The sequence below is a fragment of the Chaetura pelagica genome, unplaced genomic scaffold (genome assembly GCF_000747805.2).
Source record: "Chaetura pelagica isolate M959 unplaced genomic scaffold, ChaPel_1.0 scaffold343, whole genome shotgun sequence".
NCBI classification, from domain to species: Eukaryota; Metazoa; Chordata; class Aves; order Apodiformes; family Apodidae; genus Chaetura; species Chaetura pelagica.
The window spans coordinates 185,662-201,422 of record NW_009952873.1 but is presented as its reverse complement, the minus strand read 5'-3'; the positions used below and the strand labels follow the sequence as shown (position 1 = coordinate 201,422).

Sequence of the window (15,761 nt, the reverse complement as noted above, 5' to 3'; positions counted from 1 at the left end):
TAAGCCATCCTTTTCTGTTCATTTGGTCCCCAAATGGACGTTTCTTCCTCAAATGCACTGGATAAAGGTCATGCCATGTTATAAAGAGAGTACAGCATACCTATTTCTGGTCTGAACAGCAAAGATGACACTTTTCTCCTAAGCTTCCCTATGCAGAAAGCAGGAGGCCTCATTTTTCTGTGATTTTCCCTGACACTTGTGCATCCTTCCATTCCTTAAGTTCTTTCTTCAATTCTTCCTCTCAAAAGTTCTTCTGTCTGGTTTGTACCTCTAGTTTTGCTGTTTTTCTTCCTGGAACTGTTTGCTTCCTAATCAAAAATCTCTGTGAATTTTATCTCTACAGCTTCCTTCTTCCCTCTTTATTAGCCTTGATTCCTTTCTGAATTTTTGTCAGACCTGTCAAGAATATGTTCTCAATAGGTTCAAACTCCCTTATCCCCAAACACCTCTCTTAGAAAATGAAAACAACAGTGTATACAGCCTGTTTTCTGTGGGATGCATGACATTGGCAGAGCGGAGTTGAATTTCCTCTTTGATGCCAAGGCCGTGTGCTGCCCCTGCTCTCTTGTCTTTAGCTTGCTTATTTTCTCCCAGGCTTCTTTTCGTCATCCTAGACTAGAAAAAAATAGTGTGACTGACCCTTTCCTGCCCCTCCTGTTGTTTCCCCTCACTGCAACCTTGAGGCACTGACCCTGGGGGGATCTGTGGGAATGTGAAGCAGTGAGATGGGCAGCCAGTGCTTATCCAGAGGGCAAATGAAAAATAAAATATTTAAAATATGTTTTCCTATTTAGAGTAGGGGTTTCCCTGGGAGAAGTCTAGTGATGAAGGAGAGGAGGGACTACTTGTAAAGCAGGATCCTAAAGGGATTCAGGAGGGTAATTTTACTGAGCCCCTACACATGCTTGCTTTCCCAGCCTAAACAGAGATACTCAAGAGAGCAAGAAATATTAGCCATGATATTGCCACAGTCTTGACACTGCATGTAATGATTTTAATTCTCCATCCATCTATACATTTTCTTATGATTAGTATTTTTTAAATGTGTGCTGAAGAGGTGGAATAGGAAGTTCAGAGAGATCCTGGAGGTATGCTAGATAAGGAAACATTTATGAACAGAAAAAAAATATGCTTATATGGCTAGAACACAGATCTGTCACTGTCAGTGTCCCTAGGCTTTAGCTCAAGCTCTGCTATGATTTATTACACATAAGTGTAACATGATTTGCATTCCTAGATAACAGAGACAGATGGAACTAGAAATCCCTTAAACTCCTATATAAGTTTCTTGGATAAGTTCATACAAAATAAGTGGATTTAAGTGTCTGTCTGCTTCCTTTCTGAGACAAGAGAAATGAGAAATAGGTGAAATCTTGACTTTTGCTCTGGTGATAAGTAGAACAGAAGACAGTAAGATTACAGTGCTGTTTATTTAATAAGCACTTGCAGCTTACACCCATTCTGGGGCAAGGGACAAACTGGGAAAGTGCTCAGACTCAGGAGGACATAATGTAACTTTTGTTATTCACTAATTTTGAGTACTTTTGAAAGACTTAGTGCATCCTGGAGCCCTGTTTGGTCCACAGTGGTACCATGCCAGAAATGGTCTCTCTTAGGAGCTCTTAGCCTTTTTCTTCCTCAGTATGCTGTGAGACTTCACAAGTGTTTATAAAACATGTGGGCAAAATGCAATAAGGATGTGTAATGCTTTTTAGTTTTAAATTGGAAACACTCCTTTTTATCCCATGCTTACACATAGCAGGGAGTATTTGAGTGAAGAGAAATGCAGTGGCTACAGGCAGCATCTGCCCCCCAACACATGGAATAACCTTCACTGCTGCTGACTTCAAGGAGATCTGAGACTGTTAACTCAGCAGTTTCTGAAGTTAATTATGGCCTCTGCTTGACTGATTTAGGTTTAACCTTTCTGAACACTGTTTCCGAAAAAAAACCAAAAACATATGCTTGAGCAACAAAACACAGAGACAATGGACCACATGTTTGTGAAAAATAATAGGAAACTTTGAGTCATGATGGAGGTCAGATGAGTGGAACCAACCAAAGACTACAATGAACTGCCAAGAATGTGGGGTTGCTGTTATGGGGAGGCATCTAGAAAGGGCATATAATTAATGAGAACAGTTGGAAAATATTGTATTAGCAAGGTGGTTTTTGTCTCAAGTCTATGAGGCCAGCTAGCAGCGTAACAGTGTAACAGCAGGTAACCACAAGCAGGTTTGTCTAAGTCTGCTTTAGTAATACCCACCTTCATGGAGCTTATGATTCTTAACTGCTCCATTATGCTGTTTTAAAAAGCAGATGCCTAAATATCAAGAGCATATCCTAAGGCCTGAGGAAAACTACTCTTTTTCCAAAACCAAAATTGGCTTGTTGCCATACTAAAGCAGGGCAGTTCATTCCTCTGGTGGCACTGTGCTACAGGTGTTGCTGCAGGTGTTACTTTTTGAAAATTTCAACAGAAAATATATTGGGGGGGGGGGAAAGTCTTGTTATCAAAGAGGAGCAGGAAAGAATAAGAGAGATGGATACAGGATCCATCTGGTTACAAGAATAAGTCTCTGAAATTCTGGTAACACAGACATTATAGTAATTCCTATTTCAAATGAATTTAATTTAACTTCCAGAATATGGATTTCATTGTAATGTCTGTCAAAATAACTGGCTAAAGCATCAATAGATATCTCATGGCTTGGAGCAGAAATAGGTGTGCAAGTTGGCTTTAAGCCAACTTATGTTTCAGAAATATCTCTTCTATCTCAAGGCTTGAATAGAAAGAGTCATGCTTATCAAGGCCTTGTAGAAGAAAGTTTATACTGAAACTGTAGCTGAAACTATGGCTGACTTAGTAATTTTGGTTCCAGTGCCTGAATCATTCAAAGAAGAGTGCAACGTATATGTGTTTGCATGAAAATATCTGGAATTTTTTGAATATACTTTATTTCTGTTTCCCAAGGAGAAGATTAATGTTCCAGAGACATTAGTTTCATCCCTCACTTTGCAATAATTCAAAAGTTTATTCTGTCACATATTTTCAGAAGGAAAACTAACGTTATTTTCTATGCTTGTCTTCTGAGAGTAATTCTGATAAAGTTACGTCCTCGTTCATTCCACTATTGTAATTGCACAGCAAAACTATTTAGATTTATACAGATCACACGAGGAGGAGATTTTACAAATGCTGCATCATTTAATGTGAAAAATTCTTGGATGTTGCCACAGATGTCCAATGGTCAGACAGTACTGCTCTATCTGTGAATAATTTCACTACTGGTATACATTTAGCACTCCTAGTTCTTACTGATTAGATGGTCTATTGTTAACAAACCGAAGCTATTTCACTTCAAAAAGTGATTAAGACCATCCTGAAATGCCTTGCTCTTCCTGTTAACTTTAGGAACCATTGTTTAAAGCAGAACTAAATTCAGTCTTAAATGCCAACAAAATAAGGAGAAAGGTGGTTTTATTTAAAAGTCTATCTCAAAAGATTTAAAGCATACGAGAAAGATACTGGGTTTTGTGTAGATAAAAGAGGCTGAGGGTTAAAAAGGAGTAGGTGAGCATAGCAATGGATACTTAGGCACACCTGCCAGAGACTCAACAGTAAATGTGAAGTAACATCCATGTATTGGTATTCCTGAATAGTCCCTCTTTAATCAGTTAACAATGGCAATCCACTGAGGGCTTCTGGTTTCACAAAATCTGTTATGTCAAGTGTTCAAAGTACTTGTAGTCTTTTTAAAATATTTGTTTTCTTATATTTTGCTTAAGTAGATACTACTGTCTATGAAAAACAGTATTATCTAATTAATAGACATTCTTACCTCTGGTGAGTTGCTAGCTGAACCAGCCCCCAAGATTGTTATTTTTGTTTTTATTCTAGAGATAATCACAAACTTTCCCTCCAGTTGCTAGTTATTTGCGTTACAAGCATATCATGTTGACATAGACTACTTGGATATTCTAGACACAGGTTCTCGTGCTGAATGGGAAGTGTTAGTATTCAGATCCAAGTCTAAATTTATTCTAAGTGGGAATGGAGGAATTTAGGTTATCTGCTTTCAGGATTAGGTTCAGCAAAAGCTTGGGTGTGAATCTGTCCCTGGAATTGTGGTCACCAGCAGGGCTGGTTGTTGGACTCATTCCCCAGATTTCTGCCTTGTTTGTTTTCCCAGGTGCGATGAGTACGTCACGCAGCTGGATGAGATGCAGAGGCAGCTCGCAGCTGCGGAGGATGAGAAGAAGACCCTGAACTCTCTGTTGCGCATGGCTATCCAGCAAAAACTTGCCCTTACCCAGCGACTGGAGGATTTAGAGTTTGACCATGAGCAGTCCCGACGCAGCAAAGGCAAGCTTGGAAAGAGCAAGATCGGCAGCCCTAAAGTAAGTGAGGAGGCATCAGCCACCGTGCCAAGCATAGACACTTTCCTCCTGCATAGTCAGGGCCCACAGCAACCAAACTTACTGGTCAGCAGTGGCACTCAGAGGAAAAGGTATGCATGCAGTGATCTTTACAGTACAGTGCAGTGGCCAGACTTTCATTAAAGTCGTTCACTGAATTGTTAACATTCTTCTTCTTTCTTTTTTTTTTCTTTTTTTTTTCCATTTTTTCCCCCATACTTTGACTGGGGAGAAGGAGGGGGGGGAGGATATGAATATGAAATTCAAAGCCTGGCAACATACGGTTCTGATCCACCTACTCACTATGTTATTTCCTTCTCCTTAATGCAGTGTTTTGAACTATATTCTGTCAGTGTCTCAGTGCATCTTGTATGTCTTTAATATTAGTGTGAATGTATTTTCTTTAATAAGTTGTCCTTAAGTTTTCCTTAAGGTTTTCTATAACAGGCATCTGAAAAAAACATTGTCCTCTGTGAGCATGACAGTGCTTAACACAAAAGAAATTGCATCTCTTTGTTAAGCTCTGGCGCTCACTTGTTCTTCATCAGTGCAAAAAGATTATGGATGTGTTCACTCAGATCAATTTCACTACATGGGAGCAAGAAACCTTTTGAAGGGGGATGGCTGCTGTTCATAACCTAAGGCAAATATTTCGCTGTTCAAGGAGTGAGCTCTTGTCTTATGACTGCCCTGCCAAAGCTCTCTGTTAGAGAAGTCCTAGATAATCATTCACTTTTCTTGTATGCTCTAGTCACAATGCAAAAACAAGAGAACATTCAAGGAGCCTTGTACTTGTCAACTCCAGGATGCTGAGATATAACTCAACCTCATCTCCTCCTCCCCTGTTATGTACCAGGATTTCCAATGCAGGCAAGGTGCCCTGCTGTGGAAATAATGTGGGGTGGCAACGCTAGTTGTTTTTTACCTGTTAAGCACATTAACATGATGTTGTCATTCATGAGGCTTTGAAAGGTAATTAAAGTAAAACTCTTTTGTTTCCATATGTATTTTTCTTGGATCTCCTGCAAGAATATTCTCACCTTCCCTTTGTGATCAGAGCCATCCCAGGACTTCAGGGACCTACCTCCAGAAATTATTAAGAGCCCCCCCTCATCCCGCCTCCACAGAATCATATCTTCTGAGGGGCCCCCCTTCCATGAGTGAATTCATCCATGGGCACCGTCTCAGCAAGGAAAAAAGGTTAACCGTGGCCATACCAGGTAAACATTTTTTCCTTGGGTGCATGTGGTGCTGAGTGTTTAGTAGAGCAGGGACCCTTCCAGCACTGCAGATGCAATCTAATTTGGGCATCTTCTTGAGACCTCAAAAGCAAAATGTCTCCTCCTGTGTCACCTGTGGCACAAGATGACATTCTGCTGGCAGCAGCCCAAACTGGTTCCAGATGCAGTGGGGAAAGTCCGGCTGTGGTATAGGTGGCTGTAGTCCCGCTGGCATCCACGGAGGCTTCACCCCTCTGCCTGGGTGGTGCTTTGTCTGGTGGTTGTGCTGGTAGTTCCCACGGAAGACACAAACCCAAAGGGACAGAAGAGTCAGACGTTTGAGGACCAGCGAGGGAGGGACTGGCAGTGTGCAGGAGCCTACGCAGCACCTGTCTTCTGCTCACCCTGGAGCACTCAGTCAGGTTTTTCTAAAGGGTAATATTAAACTCACAGAAGGTTTAGTTTATAGCAATTGAATCATGAAGTTTATCTTTGCAAAAAGCTTTTGCTCTTAATTCCTGCCAAAATGTAGTATCTGCTTCAAGCAAGGCGTAGAAAGGAAACGCAAACTGGAATGCCATTTCAAAGGTTGTGACATCTTTCTTCTCCTGACAGACAAGCTAATCATCACTTTTCTTCTGTGCCTGAGCAGAATTTTTAGCCTTTAAGTGTGCATCTTCTTGCCTGGTGGTACATTTTTTCGTTCATTGTTTTGAAATCCATTCCTCACAAAAAGCATCAGTAGAAAATACAAAAGCTAAACCCCGTAAAGTGGTTGCTGCTCAAGTTTATCCCGGAAAGCTGAGCAATACCCTATAGTATGTTAACTCTCTCACGCAGTGCCAGCAATATCACAGCTGCCTTTGAGTAGTGCCATGCAAGTGACACTCACTCAAGAGGACAAGTGTAAAACTGCAGAGAGTCTGAACAAGACATTTTCCTAAGGAGTGTTGCAGTAAATAAATCAAAGAACCGGTTCCTGGGGAGAAAAACATGGGGAAGGGGAAAGAAGCAAAGACTTTAAAACATGTAAAATGGATGATACTCATCTTTCAGCAATTCCTTTGTATTCAGTTGGCAGTGGAAGACCATCTGCTCATTTTCTGCCCCAGACAGGAATATGTTTCATAAATAATATCAGTGTATATTGTATTCTTTGCTCTTCAATCTGCAACAGAATAAGGAAGATTTTTTTTTTTTGATGGACAATTAAATTTTTATAAAGAACTGGATTTTGTATTTTGTGCATAAACCAAACTCCCCAGTTTGGAAATAAAAGAATCGAGGCCCAAAAATGGCAGTCTCCTAAAATAAAATTTATAAGACTCTTCTAATTGTAATTGTACAATTTACAAGAGTGCCAGAGATTTTTCTGAACACTCAGATCTCAGCATTATCAGGGTCCATGGTAGGTTGGAGATTAGGTAGGGAATTTTCCAGCATTGTTCCTACCATTTTCTGTAATAATTTCCTACTGTTGTTAACAGATCAAAGGATTGATACACCAAGTAGAATTTTGTTGCCATCTGTCTAATTTTCTGTTTCCTGAAAGTAAGGAACAGTGAAGGATGTTATTCTGATGGTTTTATAGGGGATTTTAAAAAGCCTTTTTAGCAGAAATTGTTTCTTTTCTCAAACCTGTGCAGTCAAGCAGGCCAGCAAGAAATGTAGCAACCCACACCTGCTTCTTCTTCAGAGAGGTTGCGAAGGAGCAACATTCAAGCTCAAACACTTTGGAGCAGAGTAGAGCTTGGCTTGAGGCTTGAGGCTGAAGCCTAAATTAAATGCACTCAGGCTTTGGGGTTTTTTCTTTTAAATTTGTGAACCATTTCCTTCATGTGAATATTTCACCCATATAGTGTGTTGACTTCCCTATCCTTTTTATTAGCTCCCAGTGTTCTGGGAACTGGAAGTCTGTAGCCGTGGATATATTTGAGGAGACCTAGAGCTGAAACAACTGAAGCAGGAGAGGTAGAAACCAGGCAGGGTCCCCTGCCCCATTGTCCCCATGCAGCAGGCAAGCTGTGCCTTTCTCTTCCGCCTTCTTCTGGACTTGGTGCTTGGCAGAAGTGGCTGCCTTCACCATGCTCTGGCCCAGCTTTGAGTGTTGCTGGCTCCCTAGTAGGGGAAAAGCTGAGACTGCTTTTGGCTGCCTTCTTCTGGGGAAGACCCTGGCATGAGAACTCACTAGTGGAAAAAAGACCTCTGAAGAAAGAGATTGTACTTTCCTACTTGGTGCCCATTTGACTGCCCCCAATTTTAAATTAGCATACATGTCTTTCTGACATCAAGCTGCAGCAGTATTACTTTATCTGGGCTTTCTAACTGAAATAATAGCTCCTAACTGCAGTGGCTAAAAATACCACTTGGTCTATTTCCAAAGTATCACGTTTCATTTCTCCTAGGTCATAGTATGCATTTAGCTTTGCTATGTGTTTCTTCTTTCCTTCTGTTATTAACATGTATTTTTACACTATAAAGTCTTTATTCTTGAATCTGTATTCAGGCACTATGTCCCAAACACAATTCCAGCCCACATGGCTGTTTTCATAACTACATGAAGAAGTCAGGGCATATAGAAGGCTTAAGGCTGGATTTGACAGTTGTGTTACACAGTATTAGAAATGACCTTTCCTTTGCAGTTGCATTCAAACTCCTTGAATATAAAATCACTAGATGCCTCTTAATATCCTACAGTCCCAAATAAAAAGAAAAAGTTTCTCTTGACTTCTTCAAGGAAAGAACAAGACAGAAATAAGCCTGCTGTAGGTGCCCTGTTACGACTCTTTGTTAGTTATTTTAGCACAGAAATTCTGAAAGTTGAATAGAAAGTTCTTTAATTTCAGCTTAAAGTTACATCAGTTAAGCTCCTTGTGTGGATGATGCACCTGAAGAAAAAGTTTTCCAACAGGGAAACTTCCCTTACAGAGGAAGTTAAAAGGAACTATGATACCCTGAGAGTTTCCTTTGCTGAAGTACCCCCCCAAAAAAATTCGGTGGTAGATGCTTCTTTTCCATATTGTTTCCGCTTGTAGGTACCACAGGGCAGATTTCAGTATTTAAAATCTTACACAGGAAAACACTGACTAGTAAATTATGTCATATTTCCTTATCAGATCATAAGATCATAATAAGCAACCTTTTCCCTTCTAGAGTATTATGAACAGTCTTGTGTTTTAATTTTTTTAAAATAGAAAAAGGAAAGTAACCTTAACATGTGACACATTTCTCTTAAATTCAAAGCCCAGTCAAGGCCAGGTGTTTAATTGACATAACACAGGCTGGCCCCACAAATTTAATCAAAAATTTGCTGATTTACTCCAGTCTCAAGTTTTTGTCCTGTAGGATTTAGATTTTATTGTTCCTAAGTATTACAAGACCACTTCATAAAACTGTGTTTCTAAAACTTGCAAAAATAAAAACAACTGCAAAATTAGGTAACTTTGTGCTTACAGACAAATAAAGTATGAATAACAGTATGATACAAATAATTAGCTTTTGTTTATTTGTTTGCATTTTACAAAAAAAAAAGTAATTTATTTACAGAAATTCTATCCCGAGGGAGATTCTTACAGATAGTTATAGTATCTCCAAGTGCTAAATTATAGCATCTTTAACTAGAAACTATTTATTAAAGCTAAAAAGGAAAACAATAATGAAAAAAACTTCCATACCCAAATATGGAGGACCTAAAAAGTCTTCCAGTTAAGTCTTTAAGCTGGGGCTCCAGGAGAATTACTTAAGAGCTGTCTTTGCTAATTGCCGTTCACATTGGATGTGTTTTCACCTGTGAAGAACAGGATAGAAACCCAGGCATGCCTTGATCTGTTTGATGTAGCACACACAGTTTAACACAAAAAGGAGAAAGGCTACTCAGTAGGGTGGTTATTAAGTATTATAGGGAGTTAAGGGCCTTTTGATAGGCTGTGTAAGGTGTTGAGTAACCTCTTTTGGCACAAGAAATGGAGAATAGCAGTAGACTGCTATTTTAATGTTTTCTTTCTAGACTTTGATCTTTTTAAAAGTGCAGTGTTTAGGATATGATTTTTCAGAGATATTCTGTAAAAGGTTAATCTCTATGTAATGAGAAGCATGTATTCCTTTTTATAGATTTTTCTTAAAATCATTTTGAAGTGGAATTCATCACATGGGGCAAGATTCCTGGCTCCTGCTTCTTGCTGCTTCAGGTTTTTCAGGCAGTGTGACAATATGGGAAAGCAAAAGGAAGGTAGCAGGCCTTGGTAGGAAATGAAGCTGTCTTTACTCTCCTCTTTTGGATGAAGGGGTTGAAAAAATGACCAAGGGAGGCTCAGGCTGACACGGCTCTCTACAGTGGAGGCTCTTTGCAGAGATGACCCTGTGTCCCTTAAAGCATTGGAGAGGTAGGGGAAATACAATTTTGATAGAGGGTCTGTGTCTTCTTTCATTGTGTGATGAAAAGGATTTAAGTTCAAGGTCTTTAGCTGAGCACATTTTTTGTTTGCTTAGGAATATTTTGCCAAAAATATTTTCAGCTTTGCTTTTTAGCTAAGTGCCAATGTCAGAAACTCCTCACAGATTTCTAAACATTGCTGATACAGATGTTACTTCAGTGCCTTAACTTTGTTTTTTTATGCACTTGTCAATTTTGAAACAGCAGGACTGTTAGAAATCCGAACGTGGAGGAAAGCACAGCTTCTTTAAAGTCATTATGGAAGAAAATCCTTTGAGGAACACTGTCAGCTCAGACCTGAATTTTGCTAGGAGAGTGCTCTGTAGATCTTTATGATAGCTCAGGACAACCAGTGAACAGTTTAAAATATTTCTTACTTATTCTTTGTGAAGGAATTTTATAGATTAATGAAAAGGAAAATCAAAATGATGAGGATCTAGATACTTCTTTCTATGCTGATCTTGGGTTAAAGCTTTATTCTGAATTCAAGTTCATGACCAATATGGCTTTATCTGTATGTTAAGTGAAAGAGTTTATTCTTGAAAAGCAGAGTAGGTGGTTAACTGAGCAATAACTAGCAAAGATATGCAGCCATGTAATATTTAACTAGTCAGGCTACTGTGCTCTGATTATTCAGTCAGGTGAGTTTTATTTGCTTCATCCAAAGCAACTGGAGCATGAAAGTTCTTCAGAATCATTATTTTTTTAAAAAAATCCACAACTTTATTCTGACAACTCAAATTTACAGTCTGAGTGCACATTGCCCTTTGTCTATTTAGAGATCCATGGATGATTCTTCAGAGTCCTTGGTTATGAATATCAAAAATGTACTTGTGTTGATGGTGATCCTGTACCTGAAAGATGTCTCTAGCTGGTGTAATCAGGCTACCAGCTATTGCAAGACTCATGCAGTATTGGTCAAATCTGTCTCTGCTTTCCAAGAAAAATGAATTTTCTGTGTTTTTAGCAAGGTTATTTAAAATCAGGTATAGGGTTTTTGGTTTGGTTTGTTTTTTGTTTATTTGTCTTGTTATTTTTTTTTTACCTGGGCATGATGCTCTTCACAAAAAATGATAATTCAATCATTATTAACTTGTTATGTGTGTTCACTTTTTGTTCTGCATTGTTCTGTTTTTCTGTGCGTTTTGTAAACATGGCATATTTGTGTACATATGTGTTCATTGTTTAATGACCGGTATTAGTGCATATATACAGATATATGTATATATCTTCCTGCTCTTGGGGCCATGTCCTGCATCTGATATGCTCATTTAACTAAGTTTAATGAGCATTACATTTTTATGCCATTTCAAGCATTGTCCTTGTGGGGGGCCGTTTTGAATGTGAAGAACAGGATCCTTGCCAAGGACATTAGTTGGCTGTAACTGATGAAGAAGTCAGCTGGCTAACTGTACTTTTACCTCTCGGTGCCACTGTGAATAGGACCTTTTTGCTCTTTGCTTTTCCTCACTTGCATTTAGCTTTCCAGTTATCACTGATGAGACCAAAACCATACATTTCATGCTGATCTATATATTTTAGCCCCTTCAATATAATTTAGCTATTATGGCATGAATTCACTGCAGTTCTACAAGCTTAATTTAATTTCTGTTTGTCTTTTTCCATGTGTAAAGAAAGCAGTTCCAAAATAAAACATGTTTTTAATAGAAGACACAATCTGTTTGTTACAACACTAAAAAACCCCAACAACAACCAAGACTGCAATGGAATCATGCCTTACTGTTGTATATTTTCATTTAAAAGTTATTGACATTTTTCTCTCTGTATCTAAGTTATGACATCATTGCTGGATGGAATGGTTAATATTAGTACCATTTGTTGAAGCTTTCTAGTAAAATCTTAGGCTACTGATTGTTTCTAACTAAATAGGTATGCAGGTGACATATTGTGTCTTCAAGGCATGTTACCAGATATATGTTGCTTTCTATGAAAATTTTGGGCTTTGGAATCCAGTCTTATCAATTAACAAAAACAGCTATTGAAATATTTTTACAATGTTGGCAACAAAAGCCATCCATCTTTATCTTCTTTTTTGAGAGATTTTTATGTGGTTTCATGACTTACTGATTTTGCCATCAAATATACAGGAATATTCAATATTGTGCTTCTCATAGAATAGGCAAAACTGAAATGAGTCTCTTTAAATTAGACATGCTGATATTTTAGCTTTCTAGTAGAGCAGCTCGTTGGGATGTTGTGAGGTATGGAATAAGCTAACCAGCAATTTCTTAATCAAGACTAGTATCCCTAATTGTAAGTATCTCCCTTCCTGTATTTTTTTAGGGCTATAAAAGCTTATAGTTCTACCTTGTGTTGTTTCTTCCAAAGCCTACTAAAGTTACCTTTCCACTGACTTCATGTTTTGGATCAAGTCCTTTTTTATCTGTAAAATAGTGAGAGTATTTTTGATTTGGACACATTTGTGGCCATCTAAAATGTTTCCATGAAAGATGGGTAACCAAGGCACAAGTGTGGTGATTTCTGTATTTTTAAGACCTTTCTCTTTTGAAATGTTTAAAATGTGTGTGTCTTTTAGTGAATTACTATTTCATGAATCATCAGACTTTTTAAAATGTGCTTTTTATGAACTGTGTATAAAAGAAAGGAACTGAATATGTATTTTCAGCTTCTACCCTTTCCATTTCTGCTATTTTACTAACCCGCTATTTAGCTTCTCCATAGATTTAATGAGGAATTATTTAAACTATTCACAGAAACCATTTGAGAAATAGCATAAACATATAATGATACAGACAATGTGAAAAAGCCTACAGAGCTGACAAGAAACTTCTTAATGTTCTTAGTCTGTAATTGGAGAGAAATACATTTCACTAATTTTATTAATGGCTAGGTGTTATTTCTTTTTAAAAAATTATTCCTAATATAAGCTACAGCAAAGGGCAAGGCTGAGGTATAGCTTTATCACTATATTTTGAGCTATCAGCCACTTTACCTCTAGGGCGTATGCATTGATGAGCACCTAGCTTTCCAGGTTGGGGGTGATTCAGGTCTAAAAAGAAAGCAGAAATCAAGTAATGCAAAATGAGGAAAGAGGAGGAAAAAACACTCCATATAGCGTAGCTGTCATATAGATAAAAGAACTCACCAGAGCCCAGCCAAGAAATCTGACATGTTCTGGAAAACCATCAAATCAGTGACCTACTAAACCATGTCTGTCAGGTAGTGCATGAAGTTGTCAGTGATACTCCGTGAGTTGGTTTGTGGAAATTGTCAAAACAGCTAACATTTTTCTAAATGCTATAAGAAAACAGCAATTAATATGCTACCTGTTCCAATAATCTCAATCAGCTGCTCTTACTCCTGCAAAGGATTTAGCAGAAGTCTCCCTGTTACGTGTTCTCTGACTGGCCTTGTCCTGAAAGTAAAGATCTGAGAGGAGGAGGAAGAGCAGAAAGACACCTGTGTCAGAAGCTGGGGAGTGTAGACACAGTGGGACATTCCCAGGATACTTTTACAAGAAAAAGAGTGGGCATGTAGAGATGACAGGAGATGAGGATTTCAGATGCATCCCACATCCTATTGCATCTTAGTGCAGTACATAGATACTCCTCGTGTCTCTGAACTCTGAATGGGAGTTTGTCAGCATGTTTACATCTCCTTACCTTTATTCCACAAATCATTTTAGAGAAGAGGAAGAACTAAGTAGTGGATGAATGAATTCTTGTTGAAAAATCTCTAATCAACAATAATTTAAGACACAAAGTTTATCTGAATAACAAGTTTAAGATTTGAGTTACCTAGAAATTTGTGAGACTTCACATAGAAATTTCATAGCTGATCTGCTTTAGCATGTAGTAAGCCAAAACTGATACTTGGATGATGAATTTTTCTATCTCAAATCAACAAATAATTATTCAGTTTAAGATTAAGAGAGGTAAAACTTGGGTAGAGTCTGGGTACTGGAACATGTCTTGTGCAGGAGCTAACTTGCACCTGGTGAAATCCATTAGGCTGCCTGTGTAATAGCTGTGCCAGAACAGGGCTGGCTGACATGGAGCTGTGCAGGGGCCCTGACCACTCCATGTTTTGCTCCTAGGCCAGGACAACCCCAGGGCTGGGGTTAATAAGGCTGGCTTCCCTGTGGAAGCTGTGTGGTTGCTCCACCCTAGTCCTCTCCTTCCAGGGATGGCCTGCAGAAACACAAGAGTTGCACCCAGCTTGCTAGCTGGCAGAATGACCCTCTGGGGCTGTTAATAGGGCAGAGGTAACTGTGTTATTTCCAGACCCAAACTGACTCTGGAAGTACGAGAAGGGAGACACTCTTCTGATCTTTGACCTGTACCATTGTTCATAATTTTTTCCTAAGGCAAGTCACGGCTGTTCTCTCACCAACTGTTCTCTGTGATAACCATTACCACTTAAAGTTCCTCTTTGCCTTAAGGTCAAAGTTTTCTTGGCATCCACTAGAAAAACAGAGATAAATTGTAAGTGAAACCAGCTAGTCAAATAAGTGTATAAACTTATGTCCCCATCACCTCTGGACACAAACAGTTTTGGGACTTTTCCCATCCTGTCAGATTATAGTTTGAAATCATCTCTACAAATCTCAACTCAGCAAAGCAGGTGAGTGTTTTAGTACCCTCTGCCCCATTCTTCTTGACATCTCAAGTTCAGATTTGGAAATTTTCCCTGTTGCTCACCTTTGAGTAGAGAAGATTGATTTACTGTAGGATTTGCTGTGTTATGCAACATGTTTCTGCCTCTGCATGACTAGGAAAGTAATGATTTGTTCTTCGCCCAATACTTCTGACCCATGCTATTAAGCATTCATTCTCTCCCATTACATTGACATCTCAGGGAAGAAAACAATTCATTACCATATAAATGGAGACAGCTTCTCTTTTCAAGTAAATTGTCAATAACATCTTCATATACATGTTATCAAATTTCTCAGACTTAATGGAGCAAGTTCAATTGACATTGGGTAGCATGATACAAAGTGAAATGACTTGAAAACTAGCTAGGAAAGGAGGACTTTCTGCTGTCCTGGAGTGGTCAACAGAATGCTAAAGAGAGTTTGTTTTAGAGGACTTAAAAAGCCTCAGTCTCACATTTTATCATAATAATTTTAATGATAACTGTTTTTTTAATTAGGAAGAGATTTTCCATATCAGAAATACCAAATATGTAACATTACCTGTAAAAAAATGGATCGGTTTGTTGTTTGACTTTCAATTTTACCCTTTCAGATAAAAGCAAAAAACCTCTCTGTCGATTAACAGGACTAGACACAGTTAAAAGTATTTTATGTATCAGTTACTCATTCACAACGCCCCCAATTCTTATCTTAGGATTCTTACTAGTCTCAGTTTCTTACAGCACTATGGAGAGGTTGGTTAATTACAGAGTGTCAACATGTTCTGAAGTGTTCCATTGCAGTCTGCTGGGTCCTGAGCAGGTGGGACTGAAAGTGCTTGCACATAGCATTCTCACTGGGGACATTGCTGATGTCAACAGGAGGCATGCCCATTTCCTAGACACTCATAACCCAGTTACGTAGGCCTTTGTTTTTGTAGTCACCCAGTTCTTAGACTGGAGGGCAGAGCACACCTTGTGACATGAGGGAAATGCAGTTTTTGTGGCTGAGGCAAAGGGAAGCACAGGAAAATACTCTTTTTTTATATATATATTTGCTCTCAGCAGATAAT

The 15,761-nt window shown here is 38.7% G+C and overlaps 1 protein-coding gene across 1 annotated transcript in view; it reads left to right on the top strand.

Moving 5' to 3' along the window:
* BICD1 (bicaudal D homolog 1 (Drosophila)) overlaps positions 1–15,761 on the top strand; it is a 99,281-nt gene that overhangs the window by 74,835 nt on the left and 8,685 nt on the right. The window contains exons 7-8 of the mRNA XM_009995213.1: positions 4,194–4,511; positions 5,449–5,639. Coding sequence (XP_009993515.1) covers positions 4,194–4,511; positions 5,449–5,639 — 509 coding nt within the window. The remainder of the gene's footprint in view (positions 1–4,193; positions 4,512–5,448; positions 5,640–15,761) is intronic.